This window comes from Cannabis sativa, chromosome 1 (assembly GCF_029168945.1).
Source record: "Cannabis sativa cultivar Pink pepper isolate KNU-18-1 chromosome 1, ASM2916894v1, whole genome shotgun sequence".
Taxonomy (NCBI): Eukaryota; Viridiplantae; Streptophyta; class Magnoliopsida; order Rosales; family Cannabaceae; genus Cannabis; species Cannabis sativa.
Window position 1 is genome coordinate 22,036,329 of NC_083601.1, and position 25,224 is coordinate 22,061,552.

At 31.4% G+C, this 25,224-nt stretch overlaps 1 protein-coding gene across 1 annotated transcript; it reads left to right on the forward strand.

The window, feature by feature from the left end:
• The first annotated feature begins 2,799 nt into the window (after positions 1 to 2,799).
• LOC115706675 (probable flavin-containing monooxygenase 1) lies at positions 2,800 to 24,112 on the forward strand. Its single transcript, XM_061105770.1, has 5 exons — positions 2,800 to 3,475; positions 21,036 to 21,276; positions 22,838 to 23,019; positions 23,152 to 23,501; positions 23,598 to 24,112. The coding sequence occupies exons 1-5, from the start codon at positions 3,017 to 3,019 to the stop codon at positions 23,932 to 23,934; spliced, it is 1,569 nt and encodes a 522-aa protein (XP_060961753.1). The 5' UTR covers positions 2,800 to 3,016; the 3' UTR covers positions 23,935 to 24,112.
• Positions 24,113 to 25,224: the final 1,112 nt, after the last annotated feature.

Consider the following 25,224-nt stretch of genomic DNA (forward strand, 5'->3'; position numbering starts at 1 on the left):
AAAATACTATATTTTTATAATACAATAATTTTTTTGAAACACAAACAACAACTAAAAACAACATCGAAATAACTAAAAAAACAACCGTAAAACAACAGTGAAAATTTAACAGAATACACAGTATTTTTTAAAAAAAAACACAATATTTTTGAAAAAAAATTCGCCCAACATAAAGTTAAAAAAATTAAAATCTCAGTATATGGTGTAATAAAATATTGGGATTATTTCACAAAAACATAAAAACAATAAAAAAAATTACAAAAATATGGTTTCACGGAATTTTAAACATTTTTATGATTTTTTTTATTTTATTTACAGAAAATACGGTTTTTTTATGTTGTAATCTTGTTAATTTGTTGTTATTTTTTGTCGTATTTTGAAGTTACTTTTATGTAGTTTTCTTGTTGATTTTATGTTGTTTTCGTGTAATTTTTTAGAAAACCGTAAAATTATATAAAAAAAAATATTCTTTAAACGTAAAAATATAAATATTTTATTAAAAATTGTGCCTTATGTAATTAATCCTAAAATATTCTAAAGTTCCATGATATAGGTAGTGACGTAAACCATAACCCAACAACAATTAACAAAGAATATTTACAAATTCACCTCATTTCGTAAAATTGGGTTTCTAACCCATAAATTCATAAAATTTCAGCAACCAAACGCATTTAATTAAAATTTTAAAATTATATATGAATCTATTTTTATTAATTTTAAAATTAATATGTACCTTTCTCTTTAAAGTAAATAAAATTTCTATTAATAGATAATCTGAACATTGATATTAAATAAAAATAGGTTAACCAACTATTTATAAAAAAACATCATTTTCAACTAAATAACTTATGAACTTGAGCATTTAAACAATACACGAAAAGAAGTTCATATATCGGGGCTGGCCGCCAGCGTTTAAAACTAACGTATACCCTTTTTTTTATAATTAAATGCCATCACATACCTATTATTTTAGTACGTACAAATTATTTGATTATGGGCTTATGCTCTAATATTATATTATATTAGTATTATTTAATTAATATAATATTATGTTTGGTTTGATTTGTATTAATAGATTGTGTAATGTTATAATATATTTTCAATACACTCGATCTTAACACCGACTACGGGTCAGGTCTGTTCTAGATACATGTTCCAGATTTGGGTTCAGGTTCAAGTTCGAATCCAAGTCGGAGATTGGAATTCACCTTGAATCATTTGTAAATATTATAATACAAATTAATATAGACTATTTATTATGTATTAAATAATACCTTGTATTAAACATTTTGATCGTAATAATTGATATAATTTATCCGAACATAATATTTGCTAGGATAGATCGTTAGTTAGAAATTCAGTTGTAACTAACTCTTCATCCAGCTGAGTCTTCCACAACTATTGTAACAAACACTGGCAGACCTAGAATAAAGTGAGAGGGGCCTATTTTTTTTGGGGTAAGTGAGGAGGGCAAAAGTAAACTTAAAAAGAAAAAAAAAAATATGCTTTTGGTGGGATTAGAATCCTTGTCTTCTAATCTATATGTTAAGTAACTTAATTATTACAAAGTTAATATTATATTTATAAATATATCTTTTATTATAAATATAAATAGTAACTAACTAAAATATATTTTTTTTTCTGACTTTTTTTAGAGACGACTGTCCCGTCTGGCTTATACGTAGTCCGCAAATTTTGTACTTTAGATCCAATATATAAAATGATTGTGCTCATCTCTCTTTCATTTTCTTCATTTGTCTTTTTTCTCACTTTTATAAAATATTATTTATTATTTAATACAATGTAACTTTTATAGAGCATACTAAACTGCTTAATATATATAGTTTAACCAAATATCAAGGTATTATTGTTTTACTTCATATATACACTCGGGATTTCCAACTAAGTTTTTCGTCAAACTAAAAAATATACAAACTTAGAATATGAGTAATTACAAAAAAGTCCACTGCTTATTAATATTATGATTATATTATTTTTAAAAATTTAAACAAGCTAATTGAGGCCAAGTAAACAACCAACTTAAGCAAAACTACTCATAAAAGATATAGATAAGGAAAATGAACTGCCATACCAAATAATTATAATAATATGATAAAAAAGAAAAACCGTATTGATTCAAATAAGATACGCCTAATTTATTACTTTTAAGACTAAAACTTATTTTTGAAGTCGGCTTCCTAACGCAAGGCATCAATATTATTTGGGCTAAAAGAAATTGCCATGTCGAAATGACAACATGCCTTACGAAATTGCTATCTTTTTTTTTCTAATAAATATAATATACATTTTAATTAATTTGATCAATTATAATAATATAATAAGTATTATTTTTTGACAGGTATAGAACGTAATAATATGTAATTGACTAATAATTTGTAATTAACTAATAATTTTTAGGTTAATTAAGATTTTTTTCCCCGAACTTTGACATGTACCAAATCATGCTCTTTGAACTTTTTTTACCATTAAAAATTCCCCCTGAACTATTGAGATTGTTAGATTTAAGAATTTTTGTCTAATTTCATTCAATTTTACTGTTTCAGTGATTGTTTATGTACTAAAACATGCTTCCAGACTTTGAAATCTATCAAATCATGCCTCTTAAACTTTGATATGTACTAAATCATGCCTCTGAACTTTCATCCATGTCATAATTTTTTAACTAAAATTATACAAAAGTACGTCCTTAAATTTAACAATCTCAATAGTTTAGAGAAAATTTTTAACGGCAAAAAAAATTCACGAAACATAATTTAGTACATGTCAAAGTTTGGAAAAAAATTCCTAATTAGCCTCATTTTTATGTTCAAATGCACCAACCTATCATTAATTCTCTTATACATTATTGATTATTCCAACACTTTCACCAACACGTGAAATATTGTTTCACGTACCCAAAACTCTCATGCAACTCCTATATATATCACAATGCTCTCACAACAAAATCCCACCCCAATTCCAACCCAGACGTCATTACTAAATAAATTCTCCAAAAATGGCTCCTACTTCTCCTATTTTTACCAAAATTGGGATAATTGGAGCTGGAGTTAGTGGTATTGCAGCAGCCAAACAGCTGAGACACCATGATCCCATTGTATTTGAAGGGACTGATACGATTGGAGGGGTGTGGAGCCATTGCTGCTACAGCTCCACTAACCTCCAATCGACTTACAAAGACTACGAGTTCTCGGATTTCCCATGGCCTGCTGCTGCAGTGAAAAAGGAGTTTAGCTTTCCTTCCCACCTAGAGGTCTTGGATTACCTCAACTCCTACGCCCGCCAATTTGACGTCCTCAAATGCGTAAGGTTCAATTCTAAGGTGGTGGCGCTCCGCTACCTGGGCGGAAAAACTACCACTGACAAAATGGATACACCGGAAGAATATGGCAGCCTCCTCTCGGGTCACCCCGTTTGGGAAGTTGCTGTCCAGACCAACAACTCGGACGAAATTCAGGTATGTTATATTAAATGTAACTATATGAGTAGGTGTTTATTTTTTTTTTAGATTTTTTTAATAAACATTACATATATTTAAAAGAATGTTTGTCTATTATTATTTTCTTTTACCAAATCCATCGTTTTCATTTTTAACAATAAAATGGAAAATATATTTCTATTATTTGCCCAATCAATATTGTGATGACGCTCTTACCTATTGTACTTGCAAAAAAAAAAAAAAAAAAAAAACTTTCCAGTACTATAAAAAAATGTATGATTAATAATTTTTTAAAAAAATAATGAAAAGTAATATAAAATTAAGAATATTACGGTTCAATTAAAATTATAATTAATAATAAATTTTATATATAAATAGTATTTAAATTAATATTTTTTTAATAAAAATAATATTATTTATTAAATAAAATAAAAAATTTTAATTATATAACTAAAAATATATATAAAAACAAAAGAAAAACTAAAAACATATAACTAAATTATATGCATACATTATTTAACACATGATACCATATATATTAAAATTAAAAAGTATATCTTTTTATATTAAATATAATTATTTAAAGAAAATTATTAATTAACGGTTTTTTTTTCATTAAAGTTAACAGTTTAAACTAATCTGGTTAAATTAATCAATTACCTTTAGATCTTGTTTTTATATGTTAAATTATTTTGAGTTCTTTTTTTCAAAAATTTGTAACACGCACGTCTTAATACAAACATTTTCATATAAAAAAATAAAATTGTCTCGATGCCAAAAATATTAGAAAGAAATTCAAAAAATAAATAACTCTAACTATTTTCTTTACCGTAAAAACATTTGACATTCCCTTTTTACTTGCGTCAGCCTCTTTTTTTCTTTTCTTATGTCATACTAAACTTTCTTTTGCGTGCGTCAATCAATTTTTATTTTTTATTTTTATTTCATTCTCTCTCTTATCTATTACAAAAATTGATCGTACCATTAATTATTTGAATTTAAGAATAATAATTATTTTTCAAGGTAATTATTGTTATTTTTTTAGATTAATTACTTTTTAAATTATAATTTTAATTTAATGTTATTATGTGTGTTTTGTTAGTTAAGATAAGATGCAATTACGTTGTTATTTATTTATTTATTTAACATTTTTTGTATTACTTTGAAACTTGATTAAAAGTGTACTAAGTTGATAGAAAATATAATAAATTATAAAATTATTTATTAACAAAATTAGTATTATTCTTTTTTGGTGATATAACTTTGTGATATTTAAGATACTATTTTATTTAATAAAATAAAACAAAACAAAAAAAGATACCAGTTTGTCTTTTAATTTTTTTAAAAAACTTAATAAAATAGTTTGATAAAATTAATTTATTTAGAATACTATCCAAGAACAAAGTATATGAAATAATCAAATACTTTTTAGTATCTTAAACAAATTACTTTTTAGTAGCCTATTAAATTTGATTGGCATATCAATTTTTTTCTAATTACAAAATTTATTAATTATTTTTCTTTTAAAAAAAAAAACTAATAAATTACATTTTATTTTAGTCATATAATCAGTGTAAAAAAAATAGCTTTGTAAACTTTGTCAAGAAACAAAAAAAAACTCTGTACAATTTAAAATAAATTATTGAAAAAAAAAAAAGATAAGAATTGCTACGCGGCACCAGAAGTGCGGTGCCGAACACCACAACTACCTAACAGTGACTTAATACAAAATTTATTTATAATATTTTTTTATTAATAATATGGGACCCACAACCATTTTGACCCTTCCCATCTAAATAATAAGCCCACGCGCACCATCTGCCAATAAATTATTTTTCAACATTTTTTTTAATATTTAAATGTTTATCCATGTTTACATAATTTTCATTCTTTTTACATATTTTTTAATTCTTTTTTAATTTTTTTCTTTACATCAAATTCTTTTTATTACTTTTTTAATCTCAAACATTCTTCTTAAAAAAAAATTCTCAAACTTTTTAGTATTTTTATATTAAATGCTTAATATTAAAAAAAATTCATTATTTTATTTTTCAATACATGTATATTGTATTTTTATAATTTTTACTTTTTCATTTTGTTATTTATGATTTTAGACTAAAGATTTTCCGAAAAATCAAAATTGCATTCATATAAAAATTAATATAATTTGAGATATATTTTATATAAAATAAAAATTATAAAAATAAAATATATTTATATATTTTTAAAGTGTAAATAAAATTATTCACATAAAATTGTTAAGATAATAAATATTTTCATTTTTCGACAGTGACAAGAACCTTGACCTTCTCTATCAAATGCATAACTCCCTATAAAATACATATTAAAGTAGTCATTGAAAAGTAAACTATACTACTAAATAACAAATTTATATATAATGTTCATAAAGTTTTGGAATTGACATCATTCTAAAAAATATACGTGGAGTATTACTGCATAATAACATCTCCCACAGTCATAAGATATATAGGCTTCGGTACATATTATTATATATCTTTAGGATGATCATGAGAAATTAATCTTTGGGTCTTGGTAATACATTGTTTGGCTTGAAGTTGCTTGGTGCGGCATTCCATCGCTCAATGTAAGTGTAACGCCCGTATTTTATAATAATAATAATATTATACGAAGTCTAAATTTTTCATAATTAATATATTTAATAATTATACGGATCGGGATCCCGAGTAACAAAATACTAGTTTAAAGTATTTTACTAATATGTACATATACACATATATTTTTTTTTTTAAAATTTAGCGGACAAGCACCCTCAAAATACAGACTCCAAAATATTAATAAACCGAAACCCTCCAGGTTGCACTGCCGCGATATGTACAATCATGCCGAGTTCCGCCTCACTGTTCCTCCAGCTTTGCTTTTCCTTTACCTACACAAGGTAGCAAACTGATGAGTCAACAGACTCAGTAAGATATGCAAGAATTAAATAAAAGTAACACGTGACCAGCTTTATGGTTAAGCTGCCCTGAGCTTAACTACGAAGCTCACCAAATGATTAAGAACGTTCTTAAGGGTAGTACGACTACTGTACCATATGCACTAAAGTACCAACTTTGTACTTGTGTTGGTAGAGCCCTAATTGTACTCCCGAGAATTTACTAAGTGTTGTACCACGAACACGACGTACCCAGGGTACTCGTGACGGTAACACCGTAATTATATTAACATCCAAAACAAGCATAAACATTTATATATATATTCTTACGCTATCTTACCTCGTTCCGTGCTCAAGTGTGCCTGGCCACTCGAGTGGAAGTGCAGCTCGACGTTTAACAGGGCCCTAAACCATAATGTTCAAAAACCGATGAGAGACTCGCTAAAATACATATCGGGGATTTAAAATACAAACTAAGCTTAACCCTATCGATGAAAAGGATGCTAATACCCTAAAACACCTAAAAACGGGAAAAACTAGAGTTCGGGAAAAAGCCCCAACCGGCAGGCCGGTTCCCAACCGGAAGTCCGGTTCTGGGTCACCAACCGGTCGACCGGTTGCCACAGGTCCCCCAGAACCGCCGGTTCGTTCGTGCCGGGAACCCGAAAATCTCCCTTGACCTCAAAATCCAACCAAACTTCACCAAAATTTCCAGAACACCTGCATACTGTATTTACAACGTTTTCCAACCAACAAATCCCAGAAATAACCACTAAGTCAAGATATGCCATTAAAGACCTAAGTTAAGGTTTTATGCTCAAATTAATACAATACCTAAATCAACCACCCAAATCAGTTGTTATAAACCTTAATTAACCCAAACCAAACCTAGAATTTGATCCCTAAGCATCTCAAATCAAAACAGCCACTATCACTCAAAACACAAGCTCAAACTAAGAAGAAAACTTAAATAAACATGTTCTAGGGTTCTAGGATTTTACCTTAGCTTCAAGAGTGCTTGATTCCCTAGTTGATTGCAGCAAAACAAAGAAGAAGAATTGAATTTCCTTCTGGTCTAGGCTGGCCGAACAAAGAAAGAGAGGAAATGGAATGAATTTCCTCAATTTTGGCTTTTTCTCACACTTCCTTAATTTTCAAATGAAAAGGATTTATCTAATCCTTTGCTGAATTCATTAAAATGCTAGGTGTCAAAAGGTAGGGCAGCCACTAATCCACTCCTAGGAAAAGACTAAATTACCCTTTAAATCAAACTTAAATATTTTCCAAGATTAGGGGTAAAATGGTCAAATACTAATCCCCGAAAATTCTAACGCCTCTACTATTTAACAATAATACTCCGATAATAATCTAAATTATAAAATGCAACTCTCTAGGCCCAACGTCGCTTTCCACAGCTTCCGAACACAATCACAGAAATTAGGTAATTAAATATAAAATAGCATAAAAACACATATGATATATAGAATATATTTCTAAAACATGCATTCCATAATTATTAATACATAAACCTTAAATAATTAATAATACAGAGTACTATTCATAGGCGGTCTTTACAATTATCCCCCCGTTAAAAGGATTTCGCCCCCGAAATCTACCTGAATAACTCAGGATACTGGGCTCTCATCTCAGATTCCAATTCCCAAGTGGCTTCTTCCACTTTACTGTTTCTCCAAAGTACCTTGACCAATGATATGGTTTTGGTTCGGAGAACCTTTTCCTTTTTATCCAGAATTTGCACCGGTTGTTCGTCATATGATAAATCAGATTGCAATTCCAATGCTTCGTAACTTAGAACATGCTTTGGATCAGACACATACTTCCTTAGCATGGAGATATGAAATACATTATGCACTGCTGATAATGCTGGAGGTAAGGCTAACCTATAAGCAACTTGCCCAACTTTTTCCAGAATTTCAAAAGGTCCAATGAACCTAGGGCTCAATTTACCTTTCTTTCCAAAACGTTTGACTCCCTTCATCGGGGATACTCGTAAAAAGACATGATCACCAGGTTGGAATGTAACATCCCGCCGCTTGGGGTCTGCATAACTTTTCTGCCTGCTTTGTGAAGCAAGCATTCGAGCTTTGATCTTGTCTATTGCTTCATTTGTCTTCTGAACTAATTCAGGGCCCAAGTATTTCCGTTCTCCTGTTTCGTCCCAATGAATTGGGGAACGACATTTTCTTCCATAGAGCAGCTCATAGGGAGCCATTCCTATGGTACTTTGATAGCTATTATTATAGGAGAATTCAATCAGAGGCAAATACTTAATCCATGACCCTCCAAAATCCATGACACAAGCTCGTAACAGGTCTTCGAGTATTTGGATGGTTCGTTCAGATTGCCCATCTGTTTGAGGATGAAAGGCTGTGCTGAATTTCAAATTAGTTCCCATAGCCTTTTGTAAACTCACCCAAAACTTTGAGGTAAATTTAGGATCCCTATCTGAAACGATTGACTTCGGTACTCCATGAAGACGGAGAATTTCTTTCACATACAAATCAGCATACTGATCCACTGAATAGGTTACCTTAACAGGTAAGAAATGTGCTGACTTTGTAAAACGATCCACCACAACCCAAACTGAGTCGTACATTCCTGTGGTTCTAGGCAAGCCAACCACAAAGTCCATCGCAATGTCTTCCCACTTCCATTCCGGAAGTGTTAATGGCTGAAGTAACCCCGCCGGTCGTTGATGCTCAGTTTTAATTTGCTGACAGGTTAAGCATTTAGTGACATAGTCCACTACATCCCTCTTCATCCCATACCACCAGAAATAGGGCTTTAAATCTTGATACATTTTGGTGGTTCCTGGATGTAATGAGTAAGGGGTAGTATGAGCTTCTTCTAAAATTTCTTTTTTAAGCTCACTGAAATCTGGGACACACACCCGTGCTTTAAACAACAACATTCCATTGTCAGAAATGGAGAAGTCCTTAGCTTTGCCTGCTAAGACATCTTCTCGAATTTTAATCAATTCTGAATCTTCTAACTGAGCCCTTCTGATTCTTTCCAGCAAATCTGACTGAAGTGTCAGATTGAATAGTTTCTCAGTTACTAACTCAATGTTTGCTCTAGTCATTTCCGAGGCTAGCTGAGAGGAAATCATAATCATGTTGGATATCTGATCAGGTCCTTTTCTACTTAAGGCATCAGCTACAACATTTGCCTTTCCAGGATGATACAGGATTTCGCAGTCATAGTCCTTCACCAATTCTAACCACCTTCTCTGTCTCATATTCAAATCCTTCTGAGTGAAGAAATACTTGAGACTCTTGTGGTCAGTATAGATCTCACACCTTTCACCATACAAGTAATGTCGCCAAATTTTCAAGGCGAACACCACTGCTGCAAGTTCTAGGTCGTGAGTTGGGTAACGATGCTCATAATCTTTCAGTTGCCGAGAAGCATAAGCTATGACTTTATCTGCTTGCATCAACACACAGCCTAAACCCTGCCTTGAAGCGTCACAATACACCACAAACTTTTCTTGATCAGAAGGCAAGGCTAGAACAGGAGCTGTAATCAATCGTTGCTTCAGCTCTTGAAAACTCTTTTCACACTTATCTGACCATATAAATCGCTGATTCTTCCTAGTTAACTCGGATAACGGCATCGCAATTTTGGAAAATCCTTCCACAAAACGTCGATAATAACCCGCTAAACCTAGAAAACTTCGAATTTCAGTGACTGTTTTAGGTCTAGGCCAATTCTTCACCGCTTCGATCTTTCCTGGATCAACCATAATTCCATCTTTTCCAACAATATGCCCCAGAAAAGACACTTGTGACAGCCAAAACTCACACTTTTTGAACTTTGCATAGAGTTTATGATCTCTAAGTTGCTGCAAAACCATTCGAAGATGTTGCTCATGCTCCGCTTCTGACCGAGAGTACACAAGAATATCATCGATAAATACAATCACAAAATTATCGAGGAAATCCTTGAATACCCTATTCATGAGATCCATAAAAGCTGCCGGTGCATTTGTTAACCCAAAAGACATAACCAAGAATTCATAGTGACCATACCTGGTCCGGAAAGCTGTCTTCGGGATATCCTCTTCTCGAATTCTCAATTGATGATACCCAGACCTCAAGTCAATTTTAGAGAATACAGTCTTGCCCTGAAGTTGGTCAAACAAATCGTCAATTCTGGGCAGAGGATATTTATTCTTAATGGTTAACTTATTCAGCTCCCGATAATCAATACACATACGAAGAGTTCCATCTTTCTTCTTCACAAATAACACAGGGGCTCCCCAAGGTGACACACTAGGCCGAGTAAACCCTAGATCCAACATCCCCTGGAGTTGTATCTTTAGTTCTTTTAATTCAGCAGGTGCCATTCGGTAGGGTGCCTTTGAAACAGGTTCCGCTCCAGGAATTAAATCAATGATGAAATCTATCTCCCGCTGAGGTGGTAATCCCGGCAACTCCTCTGGAAATACATCCAGAAATTCCTTAACCACTTTAACTTCTTCTGGTCCAAGTAACACAGGTTTACTGGAATCCACTACCACTGCCAGAAAACCAACACATCCATCTCGTAATAAATCCCTAGCTTTCAACGCTGAGATACTAGGGACACGAGAACCTTGGACCGAGCCAACAAAAACAAAAGGTTCCTCATTTTCTGGTTCAAAAGTCACCATTTTCCGTTTACAATCAATACTAGCAGAGTATTTGGACAAAAAGTCCATACCAAGTATAATATCAAATTCGGACAATGGTAACTCCACGAGATCAGCACTCAATTCTCTACCTTCAATTCTAATTATTACTGACCTAATCCACTTTCTTGAAATAATTAATTCTCCATTAGGCAACAGGGTTCCAAACCCCGTCTCAAGAATATCACTAGGTCTATCAAACTGATCAAGAAGTCTTGATGACACATAAGACCGAGTAGCACCCGAATCAAATAAAACAGTATAAGCAAAACCATTGATTAGAAGCTGACCTGCAACTACTGAAGGACTGGCAGCAGCATCAGCCTGAGTTATAGCAAAGACACGAGCAGGTGCAGGTACAGGTTTGACCTCGGGCTTCGGTTCTTCTTTCCTCAACTGAGGACAGTCTTTCCTGAGATGTCCCACCGAACCACACTGAAAACAGGCTCTCCGGTTACAAGCCCGGGGATGATGTTTCTTACAACGCGGGCACTCAGGATAAGAATAAGTCTGACGTCCTCCTCTATTCTGGTTTCCTCGAAACGTTTTTCCTTGCCCTGAACTTCCCGAAGATGGAAAAGTTCTTTTCCTCTGCTCAAGAGTAGAACCCCCACTTTCTTTTTCAGGACCTGACATAGGGAGAGTAGTAGGCCTACCAACACCAGATGACTCTCGGGTTTCTTGTAAAAATTTAACTGCTCCTTCAGCTCGAAGAGCCTTATCAACCATTTCTGCATAGGTTGTGGTATCACTTGTTGTAATAACCAGGTCATGTCTGATTTTGGCATTCAGCCCAGCCAAATACTTTTCTTTCTTGCTGAAATCTGTTGGTACAATTCCGGAGGCCAACTTGGCCAAGCGGTCAAACTTGGTGGTATACTCAGTCACTGACATACTCTCACCTTGTACCAACTCAATAAATTCCTTCCGCTTTGCACTGCGGACCGCCTCGTTGTAATACTTGGCATTAAACAATTCTCGAAACTCTTCCCAGGTCATTCTAGTCACATCCCTAGTGAGGGATACCATTTCCCACCAAATCAGGGCATCCTCCTGAAATTGGAACGTGGCACATGCCACCCTATCATTTCCGGCTACTCCCATAAAGTTCAATATTTTCTCAATAACAGTCAACCACTGCTCCGCCTTTAAAACATCAGGGCCTCCCAGAAATACTGGAGGCGCTTGTTTTCTGAACCTCTCATACAAAGGCTCCATGCGGTTACCAGCAACATGTTGCTCAGCTGGCACCGCAGGGACTACAGGAACCGCAACAGGCGGTTGCAGGGGAGGCTCAACAGGGGCATCCCGTTGCCTGAGTCGCCGGATCTCTTCTTCTTGTTGCTCAATTCTAGTTTGCATTTCAGCAAACCTTTGTTCCCAATCAACAGGGGCCTGAGGTGGATTCTCCTGTCCACCTCTCGGAACTCGACCGCGGCCTCTACCGCGACCACGGGGGTTTTGGGGATTTCTACCACCCCGACCACCTCCGGTCTCAACCAATTCACCCTGCCTTCTAACGTTTCGCTGGTCGTCCATTATTTAGGACTTAGCCTGCGAACCCACAAGGCACGTAGGTCAGACAGTGGTCAAAATACTTTCAAGACCGCAATTAAAATTTAAAACATCTTATTTAATCATATATATATAACACAACATATCTTAAAATAGTTCGCAAACAGGAATAAAGCTTACGGAACCGTGAGTTGAACTCGACACTGGCCTTGATTGTACATATCTTGACGGTCTTCAGTGAACAACCCAGTGGCTCTGATACCAAACTGTAACGCCCGTATTTTATAAAAATAATAATATTACTCGAAGTCTAAATTTTCTTAATTAATATATTTAATAATTATAAGGATCGGGATCCCGAGTATCAAAATACTAGTTTAAAGTATTTTACTAATATGTACATATACACATATATTTTTTTTTTAAAATTTAGCGGACAAGCACCCTCAAAATACAGACTCCAAAATATTAATAAACCGAAACCCTCCAGGTTGCACTGCCGCGATATGTACAATCATGCCGAGTTCCGCCTCACTGTTCCTCCAGCTTTGCTTTTCCTTTACCTACACAAGGTAGCAAACTGATGAGTCAACAGACTCAGTAAGATATGCAAGAATTAAATAAAAGTAACACGTGACCAGCTTTATGGTTAAGCTGCCCTGAGCTTAACTACGAAGCTCACCAAATGATTAAGAACGTTCTTAAGGGTAGTACGACTACTGTACCATATGCACTAAAGTACCAACTTTGTACTTGTGTTGGTAGAGCCCTAATTGTACTCCCGAGAATTTACTAAGTGTTGTACCACGAACACGACGTACCCAGGGTACTCGTGACGGTAACACCGTAATTATATTAACATCCAAAACAAGCATAAACATTTATATATATATTCTTACGCTATCTTACCTCGTTCCGTGCTCAAGTGTGCCGGTCAGCCTGAGTGGAAGTGCAGCTCGACGTTTAACAGGGCCCTAAACCATAATGTTCAAAAACCGATGAGAGACTCGCTAAAATACATATCGGGGATTTAAAATACAAACTAAGCTTAACCCTATCGATGAAAAGGATGCTAATACCCTAAAACACCTAAAAACGGGAAAAACTAGAGTTCGGGAAAAAGCCCCAACCGGCAGGCCGGTTCCCAACCGGAAGTCCGGTTCTGGGTCACCAACCGGTCGACCGGTTGCCACAGGTCCCCCAGAACCGGAATTCCGGTTCTGTTCTGTGCTGGGAACCCGAAAAATCTCCCCCTTGACCTCAAAATCCAACCAAACTTCACCAAAATTTCCAGAACACCTGCATACTGTATTTACAACGTTTTCCAACCAACAAATCCCAGAAATAACCACTAAGTCAAGATATGCCATTAAAGACCTAAATTAAGGTTTTCATGCTCAAATTAACACAACACCTAAATCAACCACCCAAATCAGTTGTTATAAACCTTAATTAACCCAAACCAAACCTAGAATTTGATCCCTAAGCATTTCAAATCAAAACAGCCACTATCACTCAAAACACAAGCTCAAACTAAGAAGAAAACTTAAATAAACATGTTCTAGGGTTCTAGGATTTTACCTTAGCTTCAAGAGTGCTTGATTCCCTAGTTGATTGCAGCAAAACAAAGAAGAAGAACTGAATTTCCTTCTGGTCTAGGCTGGCCGAACAAAGAAAGAGAGGAAATGGAATGAATTTCCTCAATTTTGGCTTTTTCTCACACTTCCTTAATTTTCAAATGAAAAGGATTTATCTAATCCTTTGCTGAACTCATTAAAAGGCTAGGTGTCAAAAGGTAGGGCAGCCACTAATCCACACCTAAAAAAAGACTAAATTACCCTTTAAATCAAACTTAAATATTTTCCAAGATTAGGGGTAAAATGGTCAAATACTAATCCCCGAAAATTCTAACGCCTCCACTATTTAACAATAATACTCCGATAATAATCTAAATTATAAAACGCAACTCTCTAGGCCCAACGTCGCTTTCCACAGCTTCCGAACACAATCACAGAAATTAGGTAATTAAATATAAAATAGCATAAAAACATATATGATATATAAAATATATTTCTAAAATATGCATTCCATAATTATTAATACATAAACCTTAAATAATTAATAATACAAAGTACTATTCATAGGCGGTCTTTACAGTAAGACCTACTTAATTACGACAAGAATACAATTAATTAATTAGCTTTTCAATTCTATACTTACAAATATATACAAGGAAAATAGAATGAAACTTATACATATGATCAATAAAAGTAAGATTGTAAAGACTGCGAGTAAGATCCATCCAAATGTTTAAAATCTATTAACTCATTTGGAAGTGATATATATAAGGTGTCATTGTTTCCATATGTTGTTCCTAAATTCAAAATTTTAGTAGAAATATATTTTTATATAAACATAAATTCAAAATAGAAATTTTAAATAATCGTTTACCTGTAAGATCATTTTTTCTTATAAATCATGGGTAATACATTGAGTAGAAATTGTGGATACATCTTTCCCTTTTGTAGCAATATCATCTACAATACTTTCTTCATTTGAAACCTTTAAGAAAAGAAAAAAAAAATACTTTAGTCTAAGAAAATATAAAAAGAAAAAGTCAAAGAATATATTTAAATTAATAGTACCTTAATTCTTTTGCAATGGGTGTCGACTTTCTTATTATCTGGCACTTTTTTCTTCATAGAAACAATTTTCTCCAACTTAAAAATTTTACGCTTTTTTGGTGGTCGTTCATGTCTTCGTACAACTTTAGGACTATGAATTACATGATCTTCTTGCTTATCACTATCTTTTCTTTTTATTGGCAATCCATTCATCACATTCCAAAACATTGTACAATTCTCATTAGATTCAACAACCCAATTAGCAACTTCATAAAATTTCTTTTGCAACTATCATACCGTTGGATTTCAACATTTCCATTCCAATAACCATTATGGTTGACATTGATCATTGTGTAATATCATTTTATATCTTTCCTCCATCGTGCTACAATATACTTTTCTGGCACCTTTTTGATGTGTTCTTTTACTAAAATTGACAATGAATGCTTACAAAGAATTCCTTTAAATTCAAATAGTCGACAAGCACAATTGACCTCACATGTCTCTCTATTGAATTGAACTGTGTAAACCCTTTCTTTTTGTATACCTCCAACAAATAAAGTCTCAATCTCATCAAATACCCCATCCTTTTCACCATTACAAGAAATATTACAGTAAATCTTCCCAACTAGCTCATTTTGTAATTCTTTATACTTGGAATGAGTATAGATCATTTGAAATTGCTTCTCTATCTCAAATTGTGTTACACAAGGGATTTGTGTGCTAAAAAAATTAGAAATCTGTAAAATTTTCTTTTTCAACTTTGTCTCTCAAGGAAATGTCATATTGTTCAACAAATTGCTTCATGATGTCTTCAATGATGTCTTCAATGAGTACTTTACATACCAACCCAAAATATTTTTTTTCACGAATGTTGGAACTCATCGACGTCTTTCCTTAAACAAATCACTTAACCACTCATTGTTTGAAAGTTTAAACTCATTCATAAAATTTTTCTTCAAATTCTTCTACTGTTATGGAATCATAAACCACAATTTTCAAGGCATTCTTTATTTGTTCATATGCATTGTATCCCCTTAAATTTTCAGGTATATTTTTCAGTAATTATACCATAAACACCAACGATGTCAAGTTGCGAGAAATACAACTTCCATAGCCTTTTTCATTACTTTGTCTTGGTCTGTAATTATAGCAGGTGATTCACATTCATTCATGTATATAAAATCATGTGCTGAACAACCAAATAAATGTACTAGTATCCGCATTTGATAACAATCCACACCCCAACAATATTGAGTGCCCATGGTGATTAACTTCTACAAACAATGCAAATGGAAAATCATATTTATTTGTCAAATATGTTGTGTCAAATGTAACTACATCATCACCAAACTCTTAAAATAAGGCTTTGCTCCAAGAATCTACCCAAAATATATATTTGATTCTACCATCATTATCTAAACCTATCATGTAAAAGAAGCCAAGATTCTTAGGTTACATACTCATAAAATAATCATGAATGGCTTTAGCATCTCCAACCCCCAAACGTAAATGCCTAGCTTTACCAACAAAATTTCTGCAATCTTTTTCTAATAAGAGTGATACTTTATCATGACCTCCAACTTCAACTACAAATGTTTAGAAATTTTTGCCACACTATAACCTTAGCACGATCGTTTAATTCTAACTTTATTTTTGCTCCTATCCCTATTTCTTTATTGCATGTATACAATCTTGATTTATGAGGACTTAGACAATGATTATGCTCAAGCATATAACAAAAATTAATTTTGCATTGCCTATCTTCATACAAAGTACACATTAATTCTTGCTTTGTAATCCGATATTGTTTGAGGATTAGGAATAAGAAAATTTTGTTTCTTATTGAGTTGAGATTTCCTATCTCAAGAACATGAAAGACAAACAAATTTCATTTTTCCATGTGTTAAATTACGACTTGTTTTCTTCTTAACACCAAATCCTTCTTGTTTCCATATAATTTATAGTACAAAATCAAATCATCCAATGAATCAAACTTCATTCCTATCTTAGGTGTTTCCACACTATCATTCAAATATTTCATTGTGCTTTCAACTTTTTTCTCACTAATATCTTCATTACTAGACAAACAAATATCTTCTTCTTCTAGTGACATTTGAAACTCTGTATATGTTCCTTTAAAAAAGTTGATACATAGCTAACTAATTACTAATTAACATATAATTAAAAATAAAACAATGTGTAAAGATAATCTCATGCAATCATGGGCATATATATATAAAAAATAATAAAACTACATATATACACGAAATAATTGACCATAAAACATTCTTAAAACAAAATCATTTATTAATATACGTACTAATTATGAGTTTAAAATTTTTATTTTTACAATGAATAAATTGATAAACATCTTAAAGTTCTTACTTTTACTTTTTCTTATGTAATTTCTCCACTTGTAATTAATTTATTTTGGTTTCTTCAGTATCTAAATATACAAAATATATGAGATAAAAAAATAGTAAAAACAAATTAACTAAAATAGCTAAATAATTATTTTCAAAAGAAAAAGAAAAAAATAATAATCAACAAGTCACTTACAGTGGAATTATAGAATTGATGATCAATAGCAAAACTTGTAGAAGAAGAATAAAGAGAGGAAAAAGACGAAGAGATGAAATATGTAAAAATATCCAAAAGCGCGTGTGGTTATATTGAATAGAAAAGAGTAAAATTGATTGTGGGGCCCATATAATTTAGTAAACAGAAATAAAAATTAAAATAAAATTAATTTTTTGTCCACATTTTGACATAAGTGGACTGCCACCTAATTGTGGTGTTCGGCACCTCCGGTGCCGTATAGCAATTCTCAACAAAGATACATCATGTCAATATTATGTTATTATTTTTTTTAAAAAAATAAGAAAAGAAAAAGGAGAGAGTCATCATGTTTCTCGCGCCCCAAATCTATCACTTCAAGTCTTCAACCCATTTAAAAAAAAGTCTGTCATTTCAAGAAAAAAAAATAAGACACTCTTTTTTTTCTAATCTAATCTAATTTGACCGATTAAATTCAATTTAATAAAAAAAAAATAGATATCTAATTATATTTCGATTGGATTAGATTAAATGCTAAAAGTTAAATTTTAATTAGATTAGATGTCAATTTCAAAATTCAATTAAAAATCAATCCAATCTAATTATATAATAAAAAATATTAAAATATATATTAATTATATTTTTATTAATTTTTTTGTTTGTTTGTTGAATTTGTAATACTTTTCGTTATTTTGTGTGTTTATTTTAATGATATTTTGTTCTATTTTATTATTTAAAAATATTGTTATTTTAATTATTTAAAATTTTTAGCTACATTACACTTGTAAGAATAGTATGTTTAGAAATTATTAAATTTAAATAAAATGTGATACTTAGTTTTTACGTATTTTTTTATATATATATTTTTAAGTTAATATTGAAATTTAGGTGTGTAATTGGATATCCAATTAAAAAACTGATCCTGGATTAGATTTTGAGGTCTAATTAGATTGGATCGGATAATGATTTTCCAAATACAATTACTGAATCAATTGGATCAAATGATAAAAAAAAAAGTTGAATTGGATCGAATGACCACCTTTATTACACCATATATGAAATTGCAGCTAGAGCAATATCAATATTTATTCATGAAGTTAATAAAATATATAGTGATCAATATAAATTATACATACTATAAGCCATATTATCGTATTATTTTATTTTTAATATTTATAGAGAATATTTTATATATATATATATTGGTTTTCAATAAAAATCACCTCTGTAATTTGAAATAATTTAAATGATCGGATCTGATCAGGTGATCATACTATTATTAGGCATATTCCCATGAATAATAAGTTCTATTGATTTTTAAATAACAAAGTATATATGTATATGATGATTGAGTATACAAGTGTGGCTCTATTTCCTTAAAATACACGGCACAAAATAAGTATGTATAAAGTATATTTTAAAAAATTTATAATAATATCCATAAATTAGGCTCAAACAGTTATAGGTACGGAATAAAAAAATATAAAAAACATGCTAACTGTTTGAATTAATCTTGCTTTGACATACTAAATATAATATTTTGGAAGATTACTTTATATATTATTTTTTAAAATTTTAATTTGAAAATTTACGGTTTAAGTTTCTCCGATAATTTATATGTGAGTTGTTATATGGATTTTAATATTGCGATTTAAGTTGCTACGTTGGTTGCTATAAGAGTTTCTGTATGAAATTTCAAGTACGAAAAAAATTGTTTTAAAGTGTTAAAATAAAAAAAACTCCTAATATTTTTGTCAAAATCCATACTTAGTAAAAACTACAAAAGGTACTAATTTATTATTTTTCAAAACATAAGATATGAAAAATGTATTTTAGCAAAACATAGGATATCAAAATGAGTGTTTACCCCTTAAATAACTATTATATGTACATACATTAGCATAAAAAAAAGATTAAAATGATTTAAATATAAAAAAAAATGTTGTGCGTATACCAATTTTTAGGGATGTACCATAAAATTTTCTTTAATTTATTTTGTTTTTTTTTTTTTTGGAAATGGATCTTTATTCATTTTTTAAGGTATATAATTAAATAGAGAATGTTAAGGGACATTTTATGGTGTGAAGCATCATAAGATGTAGCATATTGTTATTGGTCTAAATCATTATCGAATTTCATACAATAGGCTAAATCAGAATGATTTTGGACACCATATATGGTACCTATAATACCAATTAATGCTCATATAATTAATCCTTTTTAATCGCAAAACTAAGAATTGGTCAATTATATGTAACGTTACGGCACTCTAGCAAACAAAATATATATAACGTTACTTGCTTTTTTACACAAACGCGATACGTACAAACCGTACGAGCGGTAGCAGCCTACGCCATATTATTGATTGTATATTCATTAATCAAAGTCTAAAACCATATGTTTGTCAAAAAAAGAAGTCTAAAACCATATGTGGGTATGACCAAATTATGTAAATATATATACGCACTCAAATATGTACATGTCACATATGTTAGAGATATTATTATAATGGAAGATAAACTAAGATATATACAACTCAATTGTAAAAATAATACAAGGATAATAAAAAAGATTGATTAAATATATATTACACAATACACATATATACACTACATATATTGCATATATATATGAAAGGTAGAAAGGGAAGATTACAATACATGTAATATAATATGAAGAAGAAAAAGATCAGTCACTTACAACCTTGAGTGTAAAATAGTAGGGATCATCACGATTTGAACAAGGTATTACACCTTTGTCCAAAAGCTTATTTCCCCTATCTCCAGGAACTCTTTAGGAAATAGCTTTAGGAATTATCAAGCCTTAGGGTTTTCTAAAAATGTGCTTTCTTGATAGAAAACTTCATCTCTCTCAAATCAAAAAAGACCTTTTTTTATAATGTTTAGGTGATCACACATAGAATTCAAAATACACACCTGATCATTTCTCTCCCATAAATGAGTATTAATCTATTTTGTAACAACTATATATCATAATTTTGAATTCTATCATCAATTTTGTGTAACATCTCTTTTATTACACAAAAATATGATCAACCAAAAGAAGTTACAAAAATAATTAATCTTGTAACTCATCTCCATATTACAAAGTATAGGTTACAATATTAGATTAAATAAATCATATGTTACGCAATTTATTTACTAAACACTTAATATATATTATTCATATAATAACATATATTACCACATTTTAATCTACATATTGTTATATTAAAATATAACAACTAATATGATAATAATTGGATCTTGGCAGCTGTACAATTTCGAGTTTGTGGTGATGTGCATTGGAAGGTATGGAGATGTAGCGATGATGCCAGAGTTTCCAGAGAAGAAGGGACCTGAGATATTTGAAGGAAAAGTTTTGCATACAATTGATTACTGCAAACTTGACAAAGATGCCACTTCTGATCTCATTAAGGATAAGAAGGTTTCTGTTATTGGCTATAAGAAATCAGCTATCGACTTGGCTTTGGAATGTGCTCTACAAAACCAAGGTACGTGTACTCAGAGTTCGTCTTGAAATTTAGTGGGCCATGAAGAATAATATATTTTTGAACCTTTATTTAAAAAAATGTGATATTTTTTAAAATGAGTAAAAAAAATGTGTAATTTAAAAAAAAAAATAAACTTTTTTGGGCTTTGAATACAAATTTAAGCCGCTTATATCTAGGACCGGCCCGACCTGCTTATACCTACCTACTTACCACGCTAAAATATGCAATATATATTTTCCCAACGCATGAGAATTATGTGCAGAAATTTCTGATTAATAGCCTTCTAACTTCCGATGCAATATTATACTAATATTATTTTGAGTGTTTCATGAGTTCCGATCCAATTATATTTTTAAATGAGGATATCTTTAGACTTTCATATATGATATTGTGGAAAAAGAAATAGAAAATTGGACTAAAAATAGAACTATTGTAAAAAGTAATAAAAACAAAAAAATATATCTGTATATTTATGAAAGATGACCTTTGTTTTCCACGTTATGGTTAGGAATTTTTTTTTTGCATGCTGTTTGTTCTTAAACACCAGTATATGATATGGTTAGATTATATATAAAGTCATGAAATAAAGTTTCACTTTTCTTATTTTTTGGAAAGTATTTTTCTTTTATAATATTGTAAATTGAAACAGAATTGCTAAAGGTTTTATAGTGAGTAACATTTTTATAAGGTATGATACAATTCAATATTAGTTATTTTAATTTAATAAATATTATAATAAACTGCTAACTAATTATAAAATATTATATCATATTAGATATCTTGGTGCATTGTAATAATGCTTGAAAATATACTACTTTTGATCTTAATTTTAGTGCCACGCTTTTAGTAGGAGTACCCCATTTAGAAAAGACAAACCGATGTTTTAGAGATAGCATTATAATGGGCACTAGCAGTGTGCTCAACATCTTTTATAGGTGACGCTCAATAATTAGTTAACGATATTTTTTAAAAATTATTTTCTTAAATTATATAGAACTGACAGTATAACATCGAGAAAGGTGCTACATGCAAAAAAAATCTGTCAGCCTCTCTTAAAATAAAAATATGCACGTACCTATTTGACTCAACAAAAATTCAGATGATAAAGATCAGATAGAAGAAAAATACAAATTCTGATTTTTGCCACATATATAAATTATACATATACATATTTTGTAAATCATAACTTGCAGAAGAAGAAATGTGCAATATATAACCATCATTAGATAATCAATCATAATTAGCAGTGTTTAATTCACTGAGAAAGACCTTGTCTACGTATGTATATACTACAAGTACATTTGACCACGTATGAAGAATTCTTTCGAACAACCCCCCATTTGTATTACTTTCATTCTTTCTAAACTCCTGAAATCATGAGTCAAAAAGTCGACTATTTTTGTTTTTGAAAGTAATAAAATTTTAAGCATAAAGACAAAGTACATACTTACCTAAGAGATGATAATATATTATTACTTTTTATTCTATTATTATTATTATTATTATTATTATTATTATTATTATTATTACACTGAACCTTTTGTTTTGTGGGGTTCAATAGGATCAGAAGGGAAACCATGTACATTGGTAGTAAGGACTCTGCATTGGGCAGTTCCCCATTACTGGATTTGGGGTTTGCCGTTTTTCCTTTTCAATTCCACAATGTCTTTACAGTTCCCCCTTGAAAAGCCCAACCAGAGCATTCTAAGGCTCCTCCTTTCCTCTCTTTTCTCTCCATTATTGGTAATAATTACCAAACTATTCTTTAATCAATTCCCTTGAATAATTTTGTGAAACTAATGTATAGAGTTCAAATATTTATGTATTGATGATGTGATGTTAATTGAATGTGTATATATATACATCTTGACACAGAGGAAAGTGGCTTCAAAGCTCATAGAATCTTATCTGCTAAGGAAACTTCCCTTGGAGAAGTATGGACTAAAACCAGAACACCCTTTTGTGGAAGACTATGCATCTTGCCAGATGGCTGTTATACCAGAAAAATTCATCCCAGAAGCTGATAAGGGAAACATTGTCTTTAAGAAAGCATCAAATTGGTGGTTCTGGGAAAAAGGAATCGAGTTTGAAGATAAGTCGAAAATTGAAGTTGATGTTGTAATCCTTGCAACTGGCTATGATGGAAACAAAAAGCTTAAAGCTATCATGCCAGAGTCATTCCGCAGCTTAGTGGACTATCCATCTGGTCTCATACCACTCTACAGGTTAAACAAATAAAAAGGAAGAAAACGTTGAACATTGAGTTTCATATTTGTTACAAGTTTATTTATCTTTGAATTTCTTTTCTCTGTTTTTTACAGGGGTACTATCCATCCTTTGATCCCAAACATGGGATTTATAGGCTATGTCGAAACTGTTGCGAACCTGCATTCATCAGAAATGCGTTCCATGTGGCTGTCTCGATTGGTGGACAAGAAGTTTAAGCTCCCGGGAGTGCCAACAATGCTTGACAAAACACTTAAGGAGATGGAAGTTATGAAGAGAACCACCAGGTTTTACAAGAGGAACTGCATTTCTATTTACAATGTCAATCACAATGATGAAATATGTGAGGAAATGGGATGGACCGCTTGGAAGAAAAAGACCTGGGTATCTGAAGCACTTAGCAAATTCCGTAGTAGAGACTATTTTAACTGATAAGATTGACATAAAGTTACCATATACATAAAATGCAGTCAAAAAGGCTCTGCAGTGATTTAGCCAAGCTTATTATGTACTATATAGTAGTGTATCCAACAAATTAATGTAAAATCTAAATAATATTGACTTTTAAAATCCCCAACCCCCCAAATAAAATAATAAAGACTTCGGTTTACTTGGGAACCAGAGTAGATAGTAGAAATAGATGAAAATGATCAGAATTCAGAATTCAGCTACTTGCAGATTGGCCAGTCCAATGGTCTGCAATAGTAGTTAACAAAGGCAAATAGGACCACTAAAAGGGAACAAAACACAACACATACGTTGTACTCTTAGGATTAGCAAGCTATACATGCAGCTCATTTGGACACAGTTCTGCCGGCTGCCATGGTAGATTTGGTGTCCACCCTCAAAAGTCAAAACTCTATGTGATTGGCCAAACTGTTGACTAAGGCATTACCTTGCAGGATTAAAAAGAAAAAAGACAAATAAATCATTAGCAACAACTTTTATTTTTTGTTCCTGATGAATTGCACCAAAATATCTGCTTGACTACACATTGAACAGAAAATGATTGCATTTATTCACATACGAAAGAAGGTTCAAACATTGACAGCTCTAGTTTTAGATGAGATAAGATTAAATCATACATACTGATATACTTGTCTACATCAATGGCAAAACGATTTACAGCTGAGAAGATGATACAAAATTAAACAAGAGGACATATTCAAATGCTTTTAAGTATTTTGAGAGTCTCATCAATGTGCTTAATTTGTTAGACTATATATATAGTGTATGTAATATAGCATATACAAATGATATGAAATGCGAAAAACAAACTGTAATCATATCAATAATATATGCAATGAAAGGATCGATATACCTCCAGCCATTGAATCTTTGAGCTTTAGTCCCACATAAGCATGATCTGCAAAAGAAACCGATTGATGTGGGTAATCGGGCTTCCTCGCTCTCTCAACTCTCTTTAGATGGATTTTACTGTTATGAACAGAATGAGTGAGGAGCTCGGAGACCGAGACCTTATATTTATAGGTGAGATACTCCATCAGTATCTGTGCCACATTAATTGTCAGAATATTTTGACAATTAATTCAGGAAATCAAATCAGGTAATGAATATAGAAATCTGACCATATATAGAATATTATATAATTGATTTTGTCCAGATTCAATGAATATAAAATATTCATTTATCAGAAAATCAATTATTTATTTATTTCCTTAAATAGAAATTTATTTCTTTAAATAGAAATATATTTCCTTA